This window comes from Hemibagrus wyckioides, linkage group LG06 (genome assembly GCF_019097595.1).
Source record: "Hemibagrus wyckioides isolate EC202008001 linkage group LG06, SWU_Hwy_1.0, whole genome shotgun sequence".
NCBI lineage: Eukaryota > Metazoa > Chordata > Actinopteri > Siluriformes > Bagridae > Hemibagrus > Hemibagrus wyckioides.
In genome coordinates, this window is record NC_080715.1 from 14,999,683 (window position 1) to 15,016,794 (window position 17,112).

Genomic DNA, 17,112 nt, shown 5'->3' on the forward strand with positions numbered 1-17,112 from the left:
TAAATGAACAGTAAAAATAGTCTGCATTATTATCATTTGTCATTAAAATTGATGTGCTTTTTTCATATGATGCGAGTTAATTATATGCTATAATATAAGCAGTAATTCATTTGGCCCAACGTTTGTGTGCAACATAAACAAATAAAAAGGATACGATATTCATTCATGTGATGGCTCTTTTAATTTATTATTAAAGCTAATAAACTGTTCAGGATTAATTGTCTGTGAGGAAGAAGCTGTCTGCTTTCCAATCCTTTACAGATGAATGCATGTTGGTAGCGTGTATTAGCATTTATGATTTATAATTCATAATTTAATAAAACCGGTTTGTTTTGATTTTGTAATATCTTGGGATTTCATTGTGGATATAAGCATTTCAATTCAATGGCAATTTATTTAGCTTATTTTAGTTTGAGCTGGAGTAGTAGATTATTTAGCACCAAAAACTGTGAAATTCAGTATATTTTTCTCTTACTAATAAAAGTACTTGTTAATCCTGCCACTGCTTAGGCTTAATCTTTGCTAGAAAAAATTTAAGCCTTGGGGTAATTTCCTGTGCACAAATTAAGTGTTAGGCTTGGTTTAAGCAAGTTAAAATGGTTTTCAGGGCAGAATTAACTAATTTCAGCAGGGCTACACGACCTGTGCAGAAAAATGTGCCTAAAGCAATCTGTGACATGTATAGATGGTATTGATTGTGGGTATTGGAGTATAAATATGTAAAAGGAAATGGTGCGTTGGTAGACAGGATGTGGTTCTACATAAAAAAAAAAAAATAAAAAAAAAAAAAGCCATCCCAGCATGACTACTGCTATACAAGTCCCTGTATCTTCAGGCATTTTTGTTGGTTTATTTATTAATTTATTTAAATTTAGCTATTTTTTATTTACTTGCTCATCTCATCTCTTGTTGTATCTTCATATTTCATGCTCATGTGTTCTAGTATAGATTGCAGGATCTGGCAGAGGTTAAATTTGATTTGTACCCAACATCTGTGTCTGTCAGGTGTGTGGTCTTGTCGCATTTGAAGGCTGTGCTTTCCAGATGTTGTTCTGTGCAATGTGGACTAACCATAGTAATCCATGTTTGGCTTTAAACATAGTAGAATCCTTGAGGTTCACTAGATTTCAGGTTTCTGTGTAGTTTCTTTTTTGTCCTTTACAGTAGGCTGCCAGGAAGTGTTTCACCTGTTCATCATTTGCTTTACCTGAATAGTATCTAATCACTTGATACTATATCCTACAATGAAATTGGCTAAATCTATCTTGCTGATAGATTCTGTGCTGGTTTTATAGATAAATCTGCCTGGCAGCTAAAATGGGTTGTATTCATATTAATGATTAGTGATTACTGTGTTCTAAAAAATCTGTAAAAAGATAACTTGGATGTCTTTTTATGGATTCACTTCAGGTCAGCCTGTAGGATGTTTATTTTTTCATTTTATTATTTTTTTTAAATACCTTAAAAATTAAAGATTTATCATGTTGAAATGGAGAAATCGAGTTTAATGTGACACACACTTCCTAATCACTAGACAAATCACTTCCTTGTCAAATCCCTGTGATCTCTCTTATTTTAGATATTAAGCCCGAACTAAAATCACATCTTTTTACTCACTCAGATTCCTTTTCATCTAAAATCAAATGCTAATTTGTAGGATTTTGCTTATGGTTATTGGTACCTTAATTCATTCCTTTATTTGTCCATATTCGATCACATCTGTTTGTTCAGCTTAAAATATTCCTTCTTTCTCAATCGTGTTTATTCATTGAAGAATAATGAGACGCACTGTATAAGTTAAAAACATATTAAGAGCACACATGAGTTGAATTCGATTCCACATTGGGCATAAAAAGATGGGGATTGGGAAATGATTTGCCCATGAATTGATATTTGTTCCATAACCAATTGAGAATATGTTAAATTAAAACGCCACTTTATAGACTATTGGAATTAGCTGTGTTTGCTTTATTTGTTTATTTAGCAGTAATTATGTGCACATGCATGTTCACAAATACCAGCTTTCATTAGTGTCCTGTCAATTCCATTTGGTTTGAAGGAAATGGGCAGACGTGTGTTTAAGCCTTGAAGGTGAATATAAATGAACAGTTCTTTTTTTTCTTTTTTTTTTTCCTTCCCCCTCTTTTGACATGCATTTCCCCACTATCATATTTTACCTTTTTTTTTTTTTTAGACAGGCTATTTATTTTTCTTACCATTGGAGTGCCTTGCTAAGTGCAAATGAAAAATTCCTGTGCTACGTGTTATTTAATTTATATTTTAAATGATTATTTTTGTACACACAGTCTATTTTTTGGAGTTGAAGTTTTCACTATTGTGAAAAACATTTTGTTTTTACGCTATAATAGAAATATATAATAAATATGTAGTATACCCTTACTCCATAATAAAACTGTATTTTAATCCTTTTGTAAAGGAAATCATGGACAAGGTGGCATAGCTGCATTGCTTTTCCAAGGTGTTAAGTGCAGTGTGCTGTTTCTTTTAATTATTGAATTAGACCACTCATGCAGTAATGCTGCACTAATCGTTAATGCAGAAATAAATTTTGGATGTGGGTTAGGTTTTGGGTCACACGTGCCATTTAATGTAATTGCCGGCTGAAAATGAATGCCAGCCGATTTCTATAGAGAGCATATTTATGGCACAGTTACAATAGGCTCTGTTGCTCATCACTGACACTAAATCAGTACAGCTGTTACAAACATGCTTTTTCATTTTTCAGCGTAACTATGATTTGGCTTTTCAAGATTCATAGAAATTAAATCATGTGAGTCATAAAGATGATCTGATGGCATTATCATATTGCTCACATGATGGCCAAATGTGAGAGCTTGCCGTGTGTTTGGCTGAGTTTTACAAATTGTACTTGGTGCTTATTATAATTTAGGCTCTGTCTGTCGTGCATTTCTAAATATAAATATATAGCAAAAAAACATGTTTGCCAACGAAAAAGTGCATTATTTCAGAGAAAAGCAGAGGCAAAATCATTTCGTTGGCCAAGGAGAAGCTCTAGATCCTTTGTGCTTTATTTAACTCCTGTGTACATCAGATCAGTCACCTTCTTGTGTTAATATCATCTAGGCATGATTTCTGTTTGCCATTTTATGCCTTCAGCTTTCTGAAATGTCAGATTTAGAAATGCAACCAAATTAAATAAGAATATATCCAGGTTGACTGCATTACCACATATTTTAAAAGTATAACCTCAAACCACAAAGTGTTATTTTTCACCTTCTAGCATAGCTTTCAGTTGCTGCATTATTTTTGTGGCACTGAGACACGGAGCTGGTTCTTTGGATCCTTTCTTGTTCCAGCAGTGTCTCCTCTTATAGTCTTCCTTTTAAAATGTATGTCATGGACATTTGTGTATCATGGTGCCGAAAGTTAGAAGGCTGGAGGAAGTCTGCTTTGTCCCTATTTTTCTTCCTCAGACTTTTAACCCTTCATTTCCGTTCATTTGATTGAATATATTCATCTCTCACACTGAACATTGTTCTGTAACATCGCTCTCAGCCACAACATGGTTTGTTTATTTAGAAACAAGCTTCCTTGTTCAATACCTTTCCAATTTATAGTGTAGATAAACCTCAGTATTGACATACCTGACCAAGCCAGGAATGGAGCGTGGAGCATATTAGTACTGTTTGTTCAGCTCTTTCGCGATGTAGCGATGTCTGTCTATTTATGGCTTTTGATTAAAATGAAATTGAGTATTTGTGCTCCTGTTTCATGGCCCTTATGTGGATATTACATCTTCGTATTTTATTATCAGCAGCAGATCATCAGCCAATGTCGAGAGAGGTAGAGAAACAATTTCTGGAACGATTTAGGAGTAAAAAAAAAAAAAATGGGATGGGGGAGATGAGCATTTGTATCATTTAAGGCAGTAATGAGTTGTCATTGTCTCATAACAAGCCCTTTCTTCATGGTAGTAATGCATTTCATAACCGAGTGTTTTAACTTGCCTGAAATCTACAGTTGCCATGTTTACTGATAAGAAATTGTGTAGAAGAAATTATTTAACTTGGTTCAGAATCTGAGATTAATAAAAAATCTCGACGCTAACATTCATGAGAGATGGAAATGAAGTCTGCGGGAAGTTCCTATAAACTTTATTTAGACCGTAATTGAGATTTCTTGTGTTAACTGAGTTCCATGTTCAAAACAGCAGAATTCTGTTGATGTGCTATACACCGTTAATGCTGCATGTCTGCAGCAAAAGAAACTGTAGTGACATTTTTAAATATTATAAATATTCTACAGTATTATCCTTGTTTTGATTTTGCCCTGCAACAGCTTATTGTGTACTGAACTCTGTATTTATTCTCTTATTTCCTCACATTCACTCGCACCTAGGTAAAGAGGTATGCTATGGCGAGGTGTTTCAACTGCACTTCATGTCCCATTTATGGAAATCCTCCTGTCTTACTGATGATAAACTTGCTTTGTATTAGACTTTGAACAAATAACATAATCAAATCTTATAGACTATAAAATAAGGCAAGAAAGGCAAGGTCACATCATTGTCAGTCATTATGCTTAAACCAAGCTTGGTTTATTGAATTTTTAAATTCTACAATAAGCTGCTTTTACTTCGGTGTAGAGTTGCTTTTAGATCTGACAGAGATTCACTAGGATTTATTTAACAGTAGCTCTTGATTAGATATCTTTTCAAGTGCTGCATGTCCGTATGTTTCAGCTCCCACATCCATTATGTGATTTCATTAGTGGCAAGGTGAAACTCTGGCTTCTGCCTTTGCGTAGATCTGAAGACCAGAGTTTTCTGTAACGAGCCACTCTTCAGCTCTGTCCCCTTTTTTTTTTTTATTGTTCACTTCTTTTTATCTCCCCACATCTCATCTAGCCTAGTGACCTGGGTGGAGTAAGGAGTGATTAACTGCTGTTTGATCCTAATGGAGAACGTTATTATAGTCGGAAAGCAGAGCAAAGCATATTTAATTTCTGTGCCGTCCTTTTCATAGTATAGGACTTAATATTTGGGCATTTATTTAGCTTTTGTTCCTGTGAATTTCTATATTAAAAAGGGTGTTCCAGCTTCATTAAAATTCATTCAACCTAATGCACTGAATACAATTTCTGGACATATGACTGATCCAGATTGCTTCAATTTGTCACAGGTTAATCTAGCACAATGACAGCAAATCAGAGCTGGAACTGCCGTATAGAATATGGGTGCAAAGTGAAATTGTCCAGCCCTGCCAATCATGACATTGTCTATAAAATTCAAAATTTGCAAGCATTATATTGTAAGGAAATGGGGCTTTTATGCAAGAGTAAAAACCACACTGATGGAAACAAGACACTTGTTATGTAGATCACTGTTCATTTACGAACCCTGAATAACTGGGGATGGGGAGATTTTCTAGAGGTTCTAGAATAAATTTACTTAATGACTGTAGGATTATGTTAATAAACCACTAACATTTCTTAACCATTAATAATGCTGGATCTAATAGTGTGTGTGTGTGTGTGTGTGTGTGTGTGTGTGTGTGTGTGTGGAATCACCAATATATAGGTTAAATATCATAGCAATCAGAAATAAATCTTTTTTTTGAAACCTTTCCGGCCAGCAGAATTATATAGCAGTACGTAGACTATACTGTGAAATTGTTTCCGCCATTTTGCCCACCTCTAATGGCTGACTTTAAACAGCAGTCCATACAAACAAAGACAGAGGGACAAATAGCAGAGAAGGACATCCACAAATAATTCACCACTTTTTATCATTCTCTCTGTTTCCTTCTATAGATTGTGTGTTGTCAATTTCCTCCCCTGAGTTTTTGCCTTCTGCTGTGATGGTGGCTACTCCCTGTCTGTGTCTGTCTTTTTTCTTTTTCTTTTTTCATTCTTTCATCCATCCCTCCCATAGCTGTGTCTGGTTCCACCTGTGTGATTGGAAGTTTGTGCTCGGTAAATCTGGCGTTTTAAAAGACTGGGTCGTGTAACAGGGTTTAGATGGTGGTGTGGTTGAGGTGCTTATGAAATAGAGTGGCCAGGAGCACTACTGTGTGGGGGTGTGTGTGTGTGTGTGTGTGAGAGAGATTCAATACTGATGTTCCATGCTGATGACCAGCCATCTGTTAGCTCACTCTCAGACAACACACAGAAACAGAAAATAAACAGAGAGAGGGAAATGGTCAACAATATTACAATAGTTAGTGCCATCTGAAAGCAGCTAACCTGGATTAATCTTTCCTCTATGCCTCAGAGATCAGTCATAGATTATGTGTTTTAATTTTAAACAATATGCAAGAGTTTATCACTGTCAGCTTGTTTAAAATTAAATAAAATGTCAGGACATCAGTGTCAAATTTGCAGAGGTCAGATGAACAGTTTATATGATTTTGTGTCTTGTTATTCCTAATGAGTAGAGCTGGGAAATATTACTATTATAAATGACTAGAATAAATATTGTGCTAAATAGTCACGATTCCAAGATAATGTAGCTATGAAATACTGAATAGTTTTTTTTCCCAATGCAACACTACTTTATTGGTGAGAAATTGTTCACAAAATTGTATATCTATTTGAGAATAGTGATTTATGATCTAGTCATCATAACACCCACCCCTACCAATGAGTTTGCTTGCCTTTTGACTAACCATGTTCGATTGCTTAAGCTGTCAAGGTGAAAATATGCTCATTTGCAAATCATATGGATTTAGGATCTCGTATGAGATCCATAATGACCTGCCAAAAAGCAGCATACATCATTATACATCCAGTCAATCGTTACAATATAAAATAACATAATAGTTATTTTATATTGTAAATGCACTCGCCATACACTTTATTAAGAACAATCAGCCAATCATGTGGAATGCAAACAATCATGCTGATACAGGACAAGAGTTTTAGTCAGTCATTTTGACCGTGGTGTGGTTGTTGGGCTGGTTTGAGTTTTTCAGAAACTGCTGATCATCTGGGATTTTCTCTAAAGTTTACACAGAATGGTGCAAAAGACATCCTGTGAGAAGAGGAGCTGAAATAGCTTTTTGATGAGCGAGATCAGAAGAGAATGACAAGACTGGTCTGAGCTGACAGGAAGTCTATACTATCTCGAATGTGCATTCTTTACTACTTGGTGCACAGAAAAGTGTCTCGGAACGCACAGCACATCAGAACTTAAGGTGGATGGGTAACAACAGCAGAAGACCACATCAGAGTCAACTTTCTACTTCTCTTAGCCAAGAACAAGTATCTGGGGCTATCCTGGAGACAGACAACCCTGAATTGGGCAGGAAAGACAGGAAACGTGTGTGTGTGGTTTTGTTTTTTGCTTTTTCTTTCGTCTTCCCTCTAATCTTCAGCTGTCCAGTTTAAGTTAGCCTATGCCCAGGATAACCTCAGATTCCTGTTCTGAACTTTTTTTTTCTCACCACAGTTATAGAGTGATTGAGTTACTGTATTCTTCCTGTCACCTCAAACCAGTCTGTCCATTTTTCTCTGACCTCTCCTATCAACAAGGCATTTCCACCCACAGAACTGTATTTTTGCACTCTTCTGTATATACTCTAGAAACATTCACAGAGCTCACAGTTTTTCTTCATTCTGATGTTTGATGTGAAAATTAACTGAAGCTCCCGACCTACATCTGCATGATTTTCTGCACTGTGCTGCTGCCACGTGATTTAGATAAATACATGAATGTTCAGTTGTATGCATTCCTAATAAAATGGATTGTAAGTGTACATTGTAATCAGCATTTTAATGACAGTTTTCAGGCAAACAAGTAGTTATTTAATGCATAAAAAATACATATAAGCATATTTTAAAGCAAACTATTTGGGGAAATATATGCCTACCTTTCATATTAGTGAGCTTAAAAAACTTTTTTTTTTTTTCTTAAGACGAAATGAATTAAATAGTTCACTTCAAATTTGCAGCACTAAGCAAATCACAGATTTTTGCTGGTCAGCAATCTCTCTGCTTGTCACCATCTTGCTCAATTAGAATTTTCAGTGTATAAAAATGTGCAAATGATTTTACAGCCAATTTGGTTGTTCTGCACACACAGACATTCACCTAATGCATAATAACACACTGTCAATGCATGTGTGTTTGATTAGAAGCAAGCTGCAGGAATTTATATTCCATAGAGTAATATCTGTCCATCTTTCTAATTGTGTGTGTGTGTGTGTGTGTGTGTGCATGTGTGTTTGTGTGTGTGTGCGTGAGTGAATGAGAGAACATGGATTTAATGTGCTGTGTACTGTTAGTGTTGCTCTATCTTTCTCTGCACTGATAGCTGTAAGACCTACTACTGTGCACGTACATGTGTCTAAGGCTTGCCTGCTCGGGAAACCTTGCTCTACACACACGCTAAACATTGCGTTGCATACATGCACATTGAATGCATACACACATTGTTGTAATTACATGCAGTCTATTATTATTTTCATTTTATATTCATTTTTGCAGTGTATTGACAATGAAACGCACATATGCCTTGAATTGTAAACTGGACATTTAAATGTACCAAATGAAAACATTTCATCAGTGCCTTTACGCTAACGCATGCAAGATCTATTGTTTTCTGTACGTGCGTGTTGATTTGTTGTATGCAATGTTTTGCAGCTATGGAGTCTGGCGAGAGACTGCCATCCTCCACCCACTCCCAGCCATCTATCAGCTCTTCTGCCACGCCTCCAGCTTCATCACCAAACATAACAAGCGATAGTGGTAAGACCATGACTGTTTGCACGCACACTGCCACACAAAAATCGTAAGGCGTGAGTCTATGTAGTATGTTTGTATCTTACACTGACTGTAAGATATGGCAAGCACAGAACTGGTGTCATCTGCAGACCATTTGCAGACCATAGCATAAGCCACGATATTTAATCCTGTGCAAAAGCTCCTAAACATATGAGATTAGTACATCTTGCTGAGTAGTAATGGTGTTGAAAAGAAACTGGTGGCACTTTTTATAACAATTGTTTTGACCAAATTGGGCTGAAAATGGCACAGATTTATGGTGTTTTTCTCAGTTTGCTGTGGCGAAACTCTCACACACTGTAGCGAGTGCAACCTGGGAAAAGACTGCACACGATTTGCACCATTTTTGACTGATTTTAACAGCCATTTCAAATAGTGTTTCAACCATCATCTTGTTGATCTGTTTCTTCTCTCTCCGTGATCAAGTGCATAGGAGCTTGGTTTTCTATGACCGAAAATAACTGCCTGGGAGTATTGCCGAGATGGCCACAAAGTGGATAGACTTTATTAGAAGGACTTGCAATCATATGTTCAACTTTGTGCAGGATTAAACTGATTACACAGTAAAGGTTGTTGGTTTAGACACTGTGTATTTATGCCAAGACACCAATTTGCTGTCTGTGGAAGGTATTTTTGGATCCAGTAAAAATAAATAAAAATCTGTTGTTTGTTTAGATACTTCAAAAGGAAAAGTGTATATAGAGTGGTTTTGTTGCTAATAGTTTAATTATTGTGTAGGAAGCCTGAACCCTAAGCACATATGAGATAGCCGAATGAATCTGAGTGCATGCCCACTCTTTTCAAACACAAAAAGTGCATATGTGCAAGGGCAGGGTAAATGCGAGCTTGCTCATAGGTTTTGTATAAGAGCAAAGCAAATCTGTCAGGAGCGGGATTGATTTTTCTACACAACCTGCACGTGGAATAAAATAACGGCGTAAGCACTGTACTCTGTTAATGATGTGTGTGCTATTATGGCAGAGAGAAAGCCTCTAGCAGCCCTGGCTAACACATTTCTGACAGTTTGGTTGCAAAAGGAGAAGCTGCTGCTTTAATGAATGGCAACAATTAAAAAAGCCTCTCTTTCTTTTCTCTCAACTGCTGACAGCCTTTAGCTCCTATTTACCGAATGGAGAGAAAGAAAGAGAGAAAATGAGGGAAGCTGCTTTATTCTCTGCAGCGATCGTATAGTGGGTAGGCGAGTACTATTGCATATATGTATTTGAATTTGCTGTTTGATTTCCCAGGTTAAAAAACGTCATGCAAATTCTCTGTGATTTATGACATTTATTCATGATAAGAACAGAAAGAAGCTGTCTTTCCATGCATTTCTGTGCATACACATCGAATGTGTGTGGGAGATAAAAATTTCTTCACCCAGGCAGGGTGGTGATTAAAGCAGACAGTTCAGTGACACCTCTGAAGTCAGACCAGAAGAAATAATGGAGATTGCTGCTCATTTATATAGTGGGTGCTTCCCTAAGGAGCATATTATAGAGGAATTTTACATTTGCAGAAGATAGTATGTGTTGGTTGTGTGTCCTTTTGTTATTAATATGCTCAGTTGCTATCAAACTCTTTCACAGTTGCTTTTTGTCATGACAAGCGTCAGCAGTTAATAAAAGGTTGTTGAACCTCTATGAATTCATCCATACAGGTATCTCTCATTATTCCTTCGTGTTGTGTGCATTAGCTGATTAAAAGTAGCTAAGAGATAAAAATGATCACAGATCGATCCTCTTCTGACTGTGCGAGGTCGCCCACATGATGAAAGACGAATGTGTTGATGGATTCTATATGACTGAGACAAATGAGGCTCTGTGTTCATTGGAGATGCTGCAGTTTCTGAGCATTAGAGCATTATGCGCAGTCGTGTATGTGGAACTTACACTGGAATTTAATTGTTCTGAGGCTGCGGATAATGATGCCATTAATATTAAAAAGGTATTTACTGATGTCATTGTGGCACGCTGAGGAGACTGTGGAGAGGAGGAGATGGATGTTGGCCTCCTCGGCATTCTCGTCTCTGCGCTGACTTCTGCTATAGACATCAAGGCCCTTGGAGAGCTGGCTGATAAATATGCACCTCATCAGAATGAGAATGAAAAGAGGATATTTTCCTGGCGTGTTTGTAACCTGGCATGAAGGCAGCTCAGCGCAGGGAGTCTTTGTTTTATTTCTTCTGAAGAGATTTTTATTCTATCAGCTTTTGTGTGTCTGTGCAATAAACCTAGGGATCACACACACCTTCTGTTTTTCTGTGTGATTATATATGTATTCTTCTTTATGACAAATTGCTTTTTAAATAAACATTATGTGGCCAAAAGTTTGTGGACACCTGACCGTCACATCCCTGTGTGCTGGCTGAACATCCTATTCCATTCACTGCTATTCAACCACAAGACCTTTTAGCAAAGTTGTGCACGGATGCCCAGTGAGAAGGCCATAGCACAGTGTCGGTGTTCCAGTTGATCCCAGAGATGTTCAGTGGGTTTGAGGTCAGAGCTCTGTGTGGGTTACTAGCATTCTTCCACTCCAACCTTGTCTACAGGGCAACTGTCGTGCTGGAACATGTTTGGGCCCTTTAGTTCCAGTAAAGTGAAATTCTAACACTACAGCACCCAAACACATTCTGGACAATTGTGAAAACAGTTTAAGGAATGCCCACTTATGTGTGTGAAGGTCAGGTGTCCATATACTTTGACCTATGGTTAAGGTATTATCCTGTCCAGTAGAATGATTAATAAATGTAGTAAATAATCAAATAAATGGTTGCATTCTGTTCTACTAATAGATTCTCTTATATCATGTCTTACCTCGTCCTCTGTCTAGTACAGAACTGCGTTTGCATGCCAGAGAACGTCAACTGTCATTTCATGCAGCGCTCAAACCCTCTCTCACAAAACTGTCACTATTTTTATGCAAGCATACAATTATAGTTTTCTGCTTATACAGAATGCATACCTTTTTTTTTTTTTAATATCTACTGGTTATTCATGTGTACCTTGTTTGACTTGTTACTGATTTAAGCACTGGTATAAGAGTGTTTAGTATGTTGATCAGTTCATCCAGCTAGTGTGAAATGAAAGGCAATTAATGAATAATGTACACCACATTGTTTAAGCTGTTATTTATTTAATACTGTCTAATGCAGTATTTGAATCTACAATGTCCTCTGTCTCTTGTTCTCTTTTGTTCTCTCTCTGTAGGACATTTGTTTCAGCTGGTTAGTGATCCAGGTTTTAGAGCGTCTTTCCCCATGTTGAGCCATCCAGCATTCAGACTGTACGCTCCTCTATCTGGATGCTCCGATTTCAGAGGCCTGGGGATTTTGGGATTGCAGGGAGGCTTAACATCCCACCCACAACTTGGAGCATTTCCAGGTATGGTGTCATAAAATTTAGTGAAAAAGATTGCATATGCTGAGGACTAAATTAAGAAAACAAAACAAAAATAACTGATGCCATAATGCCCAAATATTTTGTGGTTAACTGTGAATGAACAATTTTAAAAGACTTGCTGTCCTTGTAATATCAGATGTCCATTCTTTGGTAGATTTCATATTGCCTAGACCGTATTTGCCATTCTTGTTGACACACGTTGTTATAGGTTATATAGGTATACACTGCCTTCCTCAAATATTTGCATTCAGCTGCATATATGACACGCAAAGCATACTGTCAAAGTCATCATCATCAAACATACCATACCCATATTAAGAATGTTGCTCATATTTTTGTGTTTGGTTCTTAACCCTTGAGGAATGAATGAGTGAAGTATAGTTGAAAAATTTTAAATGTTAGCAGCAAATGGATGATTTTTATATACAAACCATGAGGCAGTCATGGTCCTGGTTTTATCTTTATTTCTTCCCTTCCATAATTTTTTCTTTTTTTTTTTTTAATACTGTTAACTCTGTAGATGTGGCACATAGTCCACATACATCACCTTTACTGTATCTTCCATCCAGCCAGGGGGGGGGTGTTCAAGGCGTGAGATTTATAGCAAGCTAACATGCTGGGGTCAAGGCAATTCTTTGACGATAGATAGCTAGATAGCTAGATAGATAGATAGATAGATAGATAGATAGATAGTTTTGGAATCCATTTTGTTATGTTTTAACGGTCCTTTCAAAAGTTTTTTGTATGCTTACTTAATTTGTGCCCTCTGGCTTTTTATGATTGTGTTCTGTTTTGTTCAGGGTTTACTATTTGCCCTATGGTGGATAGTTAAAGTTGTTTTCACAGCTGGGTAGCACAGACTGTTCAGAGATGAAAAGATTTCTCTGTTCTGTTCTCAATTCTTAACAGCAATGGCCTGCAATTATCTGGAATATGCAGGTTGCCTGTCTAGGTTATTGCATAGTTGGGTCTATATATTTACTCAAATAGAATTTCTCTACTACTAAACCATTCAGACTGGTGGCGGGCTTCCGATGCACAACTCCATGGAGCTGCAGCACTCTTTCCTCCTCTCCTGGGTCTGCCTCCTCTATTCACACCTCCATCACTGAGCCAGTCACACACTCCCAAGAAGAGCACACGTGGCTCTGCTAAAGGTAGCCTGGAGCTTGCACATTTCTATCTCAAGATTATTTATCCTTTTTTTTTTATAGTAAGACATATACATTTTTTGCAGCTTTGCTTATGCCAGTTATAGCAAGAGTGAGCATGCTTATAAATCCCCTCCAGTCCATGCATGTTATAAAATAAATTACGTTGGTACCAGTGGTAAAATGCTTCCACTTGGAGTATCTAGAGTTTGAATTCAGTTAAGTGCAATTACTTGGTGATTGCTGTTGTAGTAAACATCAAAGGTTTTAAGCTGTTTCTTAGCCCAAAGCAAAAACAGCATGCTAGTCTGTAGGTATGCTAAATCTGAAGAGCTTATACAGTGTTTTACCTCTAGCACAATGAAGGCAATATGAAATGTAGAGATTTATTACACAATATAGTATGTAATGTAATCCATGTGTGCATTTGTCCTTTATAAAGGGTTGAATGGTGCAGTCAGTGGCAATGGCAAAGCAAAATCTGCTTCCTCTGGAGCAAGCTCTACCTCCTCTTCACCCTCACCAGCCTATACAACCTCTGAACAGAGCAGCACACTGAAATCAAGTCTGAACCCTCAAAATAAAACCACCAAATCCAACCTCAGCCACTGCAAGACTGAACAGTCAGCCACCAATCCTCCAAACTGGAGCAGGAAGCAGAAGATCAAGACGGATCAAGTCCAAGAGAAAGCCAGCCACAAAGCAAAAGAGGTATGATAATCTCTGTTCATGCAAACATCACTATTATTCCACAAAAATACACGGCCATGTTAACGTTCAAAAGACAGTCTCCAGTGTAAGATTGTGTGTCTTTTGAAAACATGAACTTTAAGCCAGTTATCTTGTTTTTGATGATTTACACTCAATCAGCTGTGCAGTGTGTGTATATAAAATACTATTTTGTTCTAAACTGCTCTGGGTACTGTTCTGGGCAGATTTGATTTTCACGGTCAGTAAAATCTGCAAGTAGTTCTATTTATGGAGGAGAACTCTGACAGGTTTGCTGGAAGCATGGTTCAGATTGATGGATGAGATACATGTGTGTATGGAAAGGGAGAAAATGAGTCGTGTATGTGTGAGGACAATATGATATGATATGTCACTTCTCTCCCTGACAGAAACTCTGTATGACTGTGGCAGAGATATCCAGCAACAGTGATAGCCAATCAGGATCCAGTTCTGACAGCTCTAGTGACACACTCAGCAGTTTGGGTTCTGTCGACCTGGAGAATGAAGATGATGATGAGGATCTGAGTGTATGCAGCGTAGACTCAGACTCCCAGAGACGACACAGAGTGAACAGGAAGGTTAAGGTTCGTCATCCAGTTAGTTACATTGCTAAATGTTTTATTGTGTTGGTGAATGGTGTATCTTACCTGGAGTCCACAACAGACACCACAAATAAGCAATGCGTTCATAGTGTAAAGGAAACTAACTATGTGGATCACTTCCATTCTACTGTATAAACACTACTGGAGCGAAAAGAACAAAACCATGTTAAGCTTTTATGCAGGAAATTAACTCTTGTACAACAATTCAATAGAATATGGAAGATGTGGTAACACTTTGTATTACTGTTCCCTTAACTGATATTCATTACCATGAACAAAGCAGTAGTTTAGCCATTCAGAAGTTCATGCTTTTTGAATGTTAACTAGTGTATTAAATAATGGTAGCTAAGGAAGGCTGACTGTAAAAGTACTACAAAAATGTATCTCCATGTTTGTGTAATAAGAATCATTACACTTTGCTCTGTAGCTGCAGCCTCTGCAATCACAAAGTAAATTAGTATTTTAAATAGAAATTTCTCTAATGCTGTAGTGAATAGATTTTAAATACCTTTCTGGTTTCTCACACATCTAATTAATAGATGGGTCCGTGCTTTTACAATTTTGCCACCCATAGAGTTGAGTGAAATAGATGCATTGGATGAAAACAAAAGCACACCTGTTCCCTGAGTCACTAAAAACGTGTGTTAATTGGTCTTTAGGAGAGTCCGATCAGTTTGAGATGTTAGTTTGTGTGTCTGCATGTACAATACTGTACAAACATTTAAGGCACGTGTGAAAAATGCACTAAAATAAAGACTGCTTTCAAAAATAGAAGGGTTAATTTTTATTAATTAACAAAATGGAAAATAAATGCACGTAAGTCAAATCTAAATCTAATCAGTATTTGGTGTGACCACACTTTGCCTGCAAAACAGCATCTATTCTTCAAGGTACACTTGCACACCGTTGAAGGAACTTGCCCGGTAGGTTGTTCCAATCATCTTGGAGAACTAACCAGAGATCTTCTGTGGATGTAGGCTGCCTCAAATCCTTCTTTCTCTTCTTGTAATACCAGACAGATTTGAAGATCTGTCATCCAGAAGTCCTTCTTCTTCTATACGCTAAGGGTAGTCACACCAAATATTGATTTGATTTAAATTTTTCTTCTGTTCGCTTACTTTGCATTTTAAAAAATAAACAATTAAAATATATATTTTGGGTTTCTTACTTTACCCCATAGCACGTTCGCCTCACACCTCCAGCGTCCTGGGTTCGAGTCTCGCTCCCACTCACTGTGTGTGTGGAGTTTGCATGTTCTCTCCGTGCTTGGTGGGTTTCCTCCGGGTGCTCCGGTTTCCTCCCACAGTCCAAAGACATGCTACTAGGCTGATTGGAGTCTCTAAATTGCCCGTAGTGTGTGATTGCGTGAGTGAATGAGTGTGTGTGTGTGTGTGTGTGTGTGCCCTGCGATGGGTTGGCACTCCATCCAGGGTGTATCCTGCCTTGATGCCCGATGACTCCTGAGATCCCTGTGACCCAAGTATAGATCGGATAAGCGGTACAGACAATGAAATGGGGGGAAAAAAAAAAAACGCTTTTCTTCACACCTACCTGAAACCTTTGCACAGTACTGTACATGCTCAGGGTTGTGTTTGTATTAACTGCATGGATAGTGTGTGAACTATTCCTGTTCTCTTCCCATCAGGACTCCTCACAGATGGACAAAGCTACATGCTGCTTTTCTAATAGACTGGATATGTGCTCTATGGACCTAACCCAATCCCAGGCAGCTCCATTACTCTTCCGCAGCTCAGAAACCAGAGACGAGCACAGCAAACACACTAGTGTCATCCAGGCTACAGGAGCAGCAGGCAGCACCAAGGCTTTCTCAGTTTCTACACAACCCAACCAAGATGCCTTTTCCAAACCTTTGTGTCTGACCTTGTCTCCCAAACCTTCCTCACAATCGTCTTCTCCAAAAACTCTCTCTATGTCCTCATCTCCAAAGCGTTGCTCTCTCTCTGCATCTCCAAAACCACTTTCTCAAACACGTTGTCCAAAGCCAACATCTCTTTCCTCCTCTCCCAACACTTCCAATATCACCTCCTCACCCAAACACTCCTCTATAACGAAAGCCAGGAGTTCTCAAGATGAGTCCTTCTTGCACATCAGTGACAAACAGGTAACAGTCTACCTCACTCTCACCACTTCACACTAATATCCATCTCATTTTGGAATTTCCGCACTATTTTGCAGATTAGAATTATCATATACAATTATAATGAACCAAGAAATGAGAATTATAAATGGTACTAAGTCATATGATGTATGCACAGCTTGAGTGTAAGTTTAAGTGTATTCCACAAGGTCCTCCTGTGTAACTTATCATAATACCATGTTTTATTTATATTGTTTTTCATTTCTTAAGTCACCTGTTTTGTGCTGCCTTGAAAAGGCTAGTGTATGTATATGTGCCTGAGACAAATGTGGGTCAGACATGCAGTCTGAAGTAATGCAACACATCTA

The 17,112-nt window shown here is 37.7% G+C and overlaps 1 protein-coding gene across 9 annotated transcripts in view; it reads left to right on the forward strand.

Annotated features, from left to right (window-relative positions):
• Positions 1–17,112, forward strand: part of LOC131354896 (bromodomain adjacent to zinc finger domain protein 2B) — a 54,102-nt gene that overhangs the window by 12,988 nt on the left and 24,002 nt on the right. For 8 of the 9 annotated variants that reach the window (XM_058392983.1, XM_058392989.1, XM_058392987.1 and 5 more), the window contains exons 2-7: positions 8,623–8,727; positions 11,973–12,146; positions 13,181–13,321; positions 13,758–14,026; positions 14,434–14,628; positions 16,292–16,768. In XM_058392983.1, the coding sequence (XP_058248966.1) occupies positions 8,625–8,727; positions 11,973–12,146; positions 13,181–13,321; positions 13,758–14,026; positions 14,434–14,628; positions 16,292–16,768 (1,359 nt within the window). In that variant the 5' untranslated portion in view covers positions 8,623–8,624. The remainder of the gene's footprint in view (positions 1–8,622; positions 8,728–11,972; positions 12,147–13,180; positions 13,322–13,757; positions 14,027–14,433; positions 14,629–16,291; positions 16,769–17,112) is intronic. The other variant, XM_058392988.1, reaches the window with a different exon arrangement.